Source organism: Suillus fuscotomentosus (genome assembly GCF_016647785.1).
Source record: "Suillus fuscotomentosus strain FC203 chromosome Unknown F5891scaffold_3, whole genome shotgun sequence".
Classification (NCBI taxonomy): Eukaryota; Fungi; Basidiomycota; class Agaricomycetes; order Boletales; family Suillaceae; genus Suillus; species Suillus fuscotomentosus.
The window spans coordinates 1,637,890-1,644,967 of NW_024539515.1; the positions used below are offsets into that span (position 1 = coordinate 1,637,890).

Sequence of the window (7,078 nt, forward strand, 5' to 3'; positions counted from 1 at the left end):
TATTCACGCGCCCATACGCCTCGCGCGCGCACACATGCGCGCTTCCCGTGCCTTGCTCATAGGAAGGTGTATATGTTGACAGCTGCACGAAGAAGACAAGTCGGATAGGACATCCGCAAAGTCTACCATTTTCCCTTCATATTTTCACATATAGTTTTACTCACAATGTTCAAACCTTTAGCATCTAATATTTAGCGCGCCTAGCAGGACTTGGTCTGGACATGGATTGGATCGCTCCTGGACTGCGCCACTTTGCATCATACCCACCATACAACACATGCGACAATCACGCGCTTTCTCGCGCCTTGTGCGCGCGCGCTTTCCCGCGCTTTACGCCATATGCGCGCATCTCGCCCACACCTTGCACGCCACATCCATATCACTCTCGCATCATCGCCCCACACCCATGGCATATTATTCACATCAGAGTCACCCTCGCAATCCACCATGCTATGCTCCATTCCCGCGCCTTCATGCATAGCGCGCGCACATTCTCGCACCTCGCGCATACCATGCGCGCGCACCTTCCCACGCCTTTGCACCTTGCGCGCGCCTGCGCTTTCGCATACATTGCATATCACGCGATAATTCCTGCACTCGCACATTCATCACCCAACAACCAAAGCATCGTACAAGCATCGCACTTGCATACTCTCACGCAAAATCCTCACCACACGCGCGCTGAGTGGGGACACTCAGAATTCAAAGTCCCTGGGAGATGTAGAGACTCGTGCATCTCATAGTGTGATATGGCGCTTTACACTAGGGAGTATACAGCACCAACTCGCAGCATCACTCTGTGTACCATCCACAGTGATTCCTATATGACGCGCAGCTTTCCCGCGCAACGCGCGCCATGCGCGCACCATTCCCGCGCTTCACGATGTATACGCGCGCGCGCGTTCCCGCGCTTGCGCGCCCTATAGCGCCAGCCATCCAGATGCATCCATCCACTGTCCACCAAGCTCCCTAGTGCGTATATTTCCATTTCCTTTATTAGCATAGTTCCACCTTTATTTTTATCATAGTTTCTCACTCATATATATTTTTACATACCTACTCGGTAGCGCTTCGGCTCCGCATGAGTGCGCTTAGGCGCGCTATATAAGTGCCAGCAGTACATACTATTATTTACCTTACTTTTTCCCTTTAACTTACTAGTTATCACCCACTATTTACTTAGCAGTACATAGTAGAACTCCATTTTGTCTACACTTTGCATCTCTCTTTTCTTATATTGCATCATATTATCACTTAAGCTTAGTCTCTCTTATTACCGCTTACGCGCGCGCGCTTTCCCGCGCCTTCGTACCTTGCGCGCACCTGCGCTTTCTCGCGCTTCGCGTTGCCGCGCATACCTCTAGATCTTTGCTGTACTCACCTCCCCTTTAGGGTCGAACGCACTTGTCTCCTCAAGCAACGCAGACTAGGCAACGCGCGACCTTACAACTTTTACAGATACAGTCAGGAGCTTCTTTTGTTCCTCATTGTATTGTTGTTTCTACACCGATCCAGAATTCAATGTATCGTTTTAACACTAAGAGACACACTCCAAACTGCCTTCAACTCATTTGGAATCTGCCGCATATACCCTCGCCATCCTTCCTTCGAGCCCAATCATTCTATTGCGTCCTCATTACTCGCTAAGTCGTGTCCGACAATCGTTCAAGGACCTGATTCCCAGGTCTTTCCGCCACCTTACCCGTTTTCAAATATGTCTGTCTATCGTCTTATAACCTGGATGAGTTCAGGTAGCAACCGGAAATCGGAGACTGAGGTCCAACGCCTCATCAAAGATGTTGTACAGGCAGACGACTTCGACGTCAAACATTTTGAGGAGTTCTCGGTGAGGAGAAACTTACGAAAATTGGATAGGCATGAGGGGGAAAATTTTACTTTCCCAGATGACTGGATTGAGGCTGACGTCACTATCGACATCCCTACGAAGTCAAGAGAGGAAGGACCTCAAAAATATATTGTTCCCGGATTTCATTATCGTTCTCTCATTGAAGTAATCCGCGCTGCTTTTTCAGATATCCAGGCAGGCGCATTCCACCTCATGCCTTTCAAATGGCTTTGGAAGGATCCATTGGACGACCGTCAAGAACGAGTATATGATGAACTCTATGCCTCTGATGCTTGGCTGCAAGCTCAGGACGATTTGCAGAAACTGCCGAAGGAGCCTGGTTGTTCGTTAGAGCGCGTCATAGCAGGTCTCATGTTCTTTTCGGATGCGACTCATCTTGCGAACTTTGGAACTGCGAAGGCTTGGCCTCTGTATCTGTATTTCGGAAATCTGACGAAGTACGTACGATCATCGCCCTGATCTGGAGCATGCCACCTAGTGGGATTCTTACCTTTCGTGAGTCGTCTTGATTGCCAGGTTCTTGTGCAGTTATTGACGTCAACCTGTTAGCTTCCAGACGGTGTCAAAGATACGTTGAGCAAATTGTCTCGTATATCAAAGACTGGCATGGCCGCGCTTCATACCCATTGTCGCCGGGAATTTTTTCATGCGTGCTGGGATATCTTGCTCAATGAAGAATTCCTTCACGCATATTGCCACGGTATCGTTCTGAAATGTTCTGATGGAGTACTGCGGAGAATTTTCCCCAGAATCTTCACATATTCGGCTGACTATCCCAAGAAGTGCATTCCTTTGCTTTAGTTAAAATTGTTGAGCATTCATGATTTTCCAGGGTTTTAATTGCGACAATAAAAGACATGGGCTTGTGTGCATGTCCTCGCTGTCTGACACCGAAAAGCTTGTTCGGTTCACTCGGCTTACTGCAAGACATGAAAAGTCGAATGACAAATCTCCGAGTGTACGCTATGTCGAAAGTTCTCCAGGCGCGTGAGTTTATCTATAAGGGTGGAAATACTGTAGATGGTTCAAAGGTTGAGCACACTCTCGGAGAGGGTTCCTGGATACCAACTATGGCAAGTGCAAGCAGTCCCGCGTAATATTCAATCAGCTGAGATCACCTACTCATAGAATCAATTTGTCAACAAGCTTGGATCGTTCGGCTTAGACCCATTCCGCATGCTTGTCGTTGACTTCATGCATGAATGCGAATTGGGTACCTGGAAGGCTCTCTTCACACACCTTATCCGGCTACTTTATGCGCTTCCGGGAGGTAATCAGTTGGCTGCAACTCTCGATAGCAGGTATGTAGGGTTCGTATAGAGTACTTATATATATTAATGAGACATTGACTGTCGATCTCACAATAGATTTTGCCAGGTCCCCACATTTGGGAATGGTGTAATCCGAAAATTCGCGAACAATACCTCCGAGATGAAATGGTTAGCTGCACGTGATTTCGAAGACATCTTACAGGTTTGTTCATTTGGTTTTTATTCAGCTCGCTGACATGTTCTCCATCATCAGTGTTCTATTGCGGTCTTTGAAGGGCTATTCCCCGCCGAGCACGATGCAGTCGTGCAGTCTCTGTTGTACCGATTTGCACAATGGCATGCACTTGCCAAGCTCAGGATTCAGTCAGAGTCCACCTTGACTTTTCTCGACGAAACATTCAAGAGACTTTCCCAGAAGTTGCGGAGTTTTCAGCACGACACATGTGCCGCTTTCAATACTATAGAGTTACCGAGAGAGAAAGCGGCTCGGCAACGCAGGATTGCTCAGCACTCCGAACTCAACACCACCCCTACAGAATCAAGCCAACCCAGGGTAAAGAAATTCAATCTCGGCACCTACAAGTTCCATGCGATGGGCGATTATGTGAGAACTATTAGATTCTTTGGCACCACTGATTCGTTCACAACTCAGATGGTAAGTACCTGACACATTTTACTGTTAGTGTGAATTCAAATTTGAGCAGGGGGAGCTTGCACACAGAGCTATCAAGGCCTTCTATCCATTGACCAGCAAATTAGACACCCCAGCACAACTGGCTAAGCACGAGCGCAGGCGCCGTGTCCTTCAACGTGTGGCAGAAGCAGGAGGCATATCCTCTGCTGATAGTCAATCGTCCATTGATACCTCCCCCTCGATATCCTCTGATCAGCATCACCATATCACCAACAATCGGAGCAACCCGGTCGATATATTTGCATTCCTTCGAGAACACCATGGTGATCCGGCCGTCAAGGTAGAAGTAACATCGACATGTGTGCACACTCTACACGTTTCTCATGATTTTCATTAGAATTTTGTACCCAAACTCAAGGATCACGTCCTTTTCCGGCTGCGGAAACTAGATATCAGCTATTGTGATCACATGTTCACAAATGAAGAACGCAACACGGTCATCATTCCAAACTACACAATCTACTCACTCCAGATGATGCAGGTACATTACACCACGTATGACCTCAGGCACAAATACGATGAAGGTACAACAATTCAGATGGTGAGTCTGAACAATGTTGGGTCTATGCAGAACCTAGCTGCTATTCGACCCTAAAGGGTTTCTGGACCAGGCTCAAGGCTCAGAGTAGAGGAAATACTTGCTGATCTCTCAGACTCATAGTAAAACTGGTGAAAAGGTTCATTGATTATGTAAGCTACAAAAGTGCCAACATAAGGTAAGGTAAAAACAGTCTCTACAAGCTCAGCCAGAAATGAATCCCTACATCTCATGGGAACTTTAAATCATGACTGTCCCCAGTCATCTACCTATGCAAACCAAAGCTAAGCTAAACTTAAGAGAACTAACCTGGGGGTCCTCAAACACCTTTTGTTTCCTTGACGCGTATGCCAGGTAAACTGCGCCAGTGAGTGAGGGTCAGGCAATGCAATAAAACGATAATCCCCAGACTTTGCTTTTAGTACTGGAGGAGCAGCGATGCTAAAATGAAAAATGCGCGATGATGGTTGCATGGATGACAATGGGGAGTAGACGGATAGAAAGAGGCGAACGAGGGCTTCGAAATGAGTATAGGGTTGACTAGGTTTGGTGAAGAACTGAGGGAGATATGAAGGAAATGGTGAAAACGCGCGAAAATAGCGAAAACAGCGAGTAGCGAGGGCGCGGGTGGGCGTATCGGAAATCTGATCGGATGGATGGAAAGCGCGGAAAAATGCGGTCAGAACGTGCCTAAGGCGATGGGCGCGCGCTCACGGGGCGACGAGATATAAAGAAAGCGCAAAAATGGAGCGAAAAAATAGGGGGGAACGCGCAAATGCGAATAGCGAGCGAACGGCTGAGCGCGCGAAGGCGCGGATATGCGCGAATGAAAGCCATGAACGAGGGCTTCAAAACGGATATAGGGTCGATGGGGTTCTGAGGCGAAATGGGCTGGTGAAAGTGCGAAAAGTGCGGAGGTGCAAGAGGGAGGAGGAGGAAGGGGTATGGTGCAGGGCAACAAGGGCTGGTCCTATCAAAAAGCGGATTGGGGCAATGGATAGAGCCACTGAGGGATGGTAAATGGCCAAAAGAGCTAGATGAGACAGGCCTTTGAGCACCCAGAAAACCCTTATCTCCCCTCAACTTCTCAAAAACACCAAAAACTCGATATCTCCACAACTATTGCTCCAATTTCGATGAACCAGGGCTCAAAATGACCGGATGGACGAGGGGAATACGACCCTGAGTTTGCGAGAGATACGCTCGAAAAACGCGTGAGAAAAACACTTATCAATGCGCTGGGGAGGAGGACAAGATGCTGAAAAGTGGGAATTGTGGGAGAAGCTGGTAATGAATGACTGTGGTGGGATAATAGGCGAATTTGGGGGATGATTGGTGAGCTTAGAGAGCCTAGAAACACAAGAAACCCTCGTGGTGGGCTCCAGTTGAAGGTACAACAATTCAGATGGTGAGTCTGAACAATGTTGGGTCTTGCAGAACCTAGCTGCTATTCGACCCTAAAGGGTTTCTGGACTAGGCTTAAGGCTCAGAGGAGAGGAAATATCATAGAAACTTGGTCAGCCCTCAGACCCATACTGGTAACTGGTGAAAAGATTGATTATGTAAGCTACAAAAGTGCCAACATAAGGTAAGGTAAAAACAGTCTCTACCAGCCCAGCCAGAAATGAATCCCTACAACGTACTCGGTCTTCTCCAGATGTAAACTGACTTAAGACAGTGGTTCTGGTTCTTCGAGTCTAGAAACTCGCCGGAAACAGCCCCATTCACTCTATGGTAGGTTGCCGAGAAGCTGGGTCGCGCAAGTACTTGAGTCGAGTTGCACCTCTGAACTGCTTTCGCAGGTTGAATGGCAGCCCTGGATGTTCTTCTATGATCAGATTATTTCAAGGTTGTTTGATTTAATTGCCCTTTGATTTACTTCTAAATTTTCACAGAGAATGGGCCATGCTTGGTGAATGCCGACCGTAATTCCACCACTCTTAACCCCTACAGGTATGTCAAAATCATGGTCGTTTTTATACACTAATCCAACATGGATTCCAACTTCCTGCAGCTGGAACAATCTTAGCAACAGTATGTAGCATGTAACCCTGTGATTTTGTTGCCAGAGCCGACTTTCTCATCCAGTGATCTACATCGACCAGCCAATCGGAACAGGGTTTTCTTACGGTACCGATACAGTAAACAGCACGAAAGCCACTGCGCCCTTTGTATGGACTGCATTTCAGGTTTTGTTTGAAAGTCAGCTATTTTCGAAGTATGCCAGTCGAGAGTCAGTCGCTTAACTCAGCTATCACGGACGATTACTTATGCCGGACTCAGGTTCATCTTTGCCACAGAGAGCTATGGTGGTCACTACGGACCCAGCTTTGTAACTTACTTTGAAGAGCAAAACACCTTGATCGCTAGTGGGGAGATTGATGCTGTTCCGATTGTTGTCAGCACCCTGATGATTAACAAGCAAGTCGCTTTCTTGACTTACTGATACTCCGTTGAATGAGAATTCACCAGTGGCTGGTATGATCCGCTCATTCAGTACATCGCATACCTAAACTTTGCGACTTATGCCCCTGGCTATGGACAGCTCCAGCCAGATGACGTACTCAAGAACATTTCGGATTCCCTATACAGTCCTGATGGTTGCGTAGCGCAGGAGAATGCCTGCTACGCTGCTGGAACTTCCACAAACTCAAACAAGATCTGCCGGGACGCCAACAATTACTGCGTGAGTAACATGTCAATACTAT

General features: G+C 47.5%; 1 protein-coding gene across 1 annotated transcript; it reads left to right on the forward strand.

The window, feature by feature from the left end:
- The first annotated feature begins 6,274 nt into the window (after positions 1 to 6,274).
- F5891DRAFT_1001875 (serine carboxypeptidase-domain-containing protein) lies at positions 6,275 to 6,863 on the forward strand. The gene is made up of 4 exons (XM_041360209.1): positions 6,275 to 6,323; positions 6,385 to 6,408; positions 6,459 to 6,603; positions 6,654 to 6,863. The coding sequence occupies exons 1-4, from the start codon at positions 6,287 to 6,289 to the stop codon at positions 6,814 to 6,816; spliced, it is 369 nt and encodes a 122-aa protein (XP_041233041.1). The 5' UTR covers positions 6,275 to 6,286; the 3' UTR covers positions 6,817 to 6,863.
- Positions 6,864 to 7,078: the final 215 nt, after the last annotated feature.

Excerpts from the sequence above, each read along its gene's own strand:
- F5891DRAFT_1001875 (XM_041360209.1), top strand. The coding sequence starts at position 6,287 with ATGCCGACCGTAATTCCACCACTCTTAACCCCTACAG. Across the intron at positions 6,324-6,384 it reads ACCACTCTTAACCCCTACAG|CTGGAACAATCTTAGCAACA; the intron begins GTATGTCAAAAT and ends AACTTCCTGCAG. Across the intron at positions 6,604-6,653 it reads TCGAAGTATGCCAGTCGAGA|GTTCATCTTTGCCACAGAGA; the intron begins GTCAGTCGCTTA and ends TGCCGGACTCAG.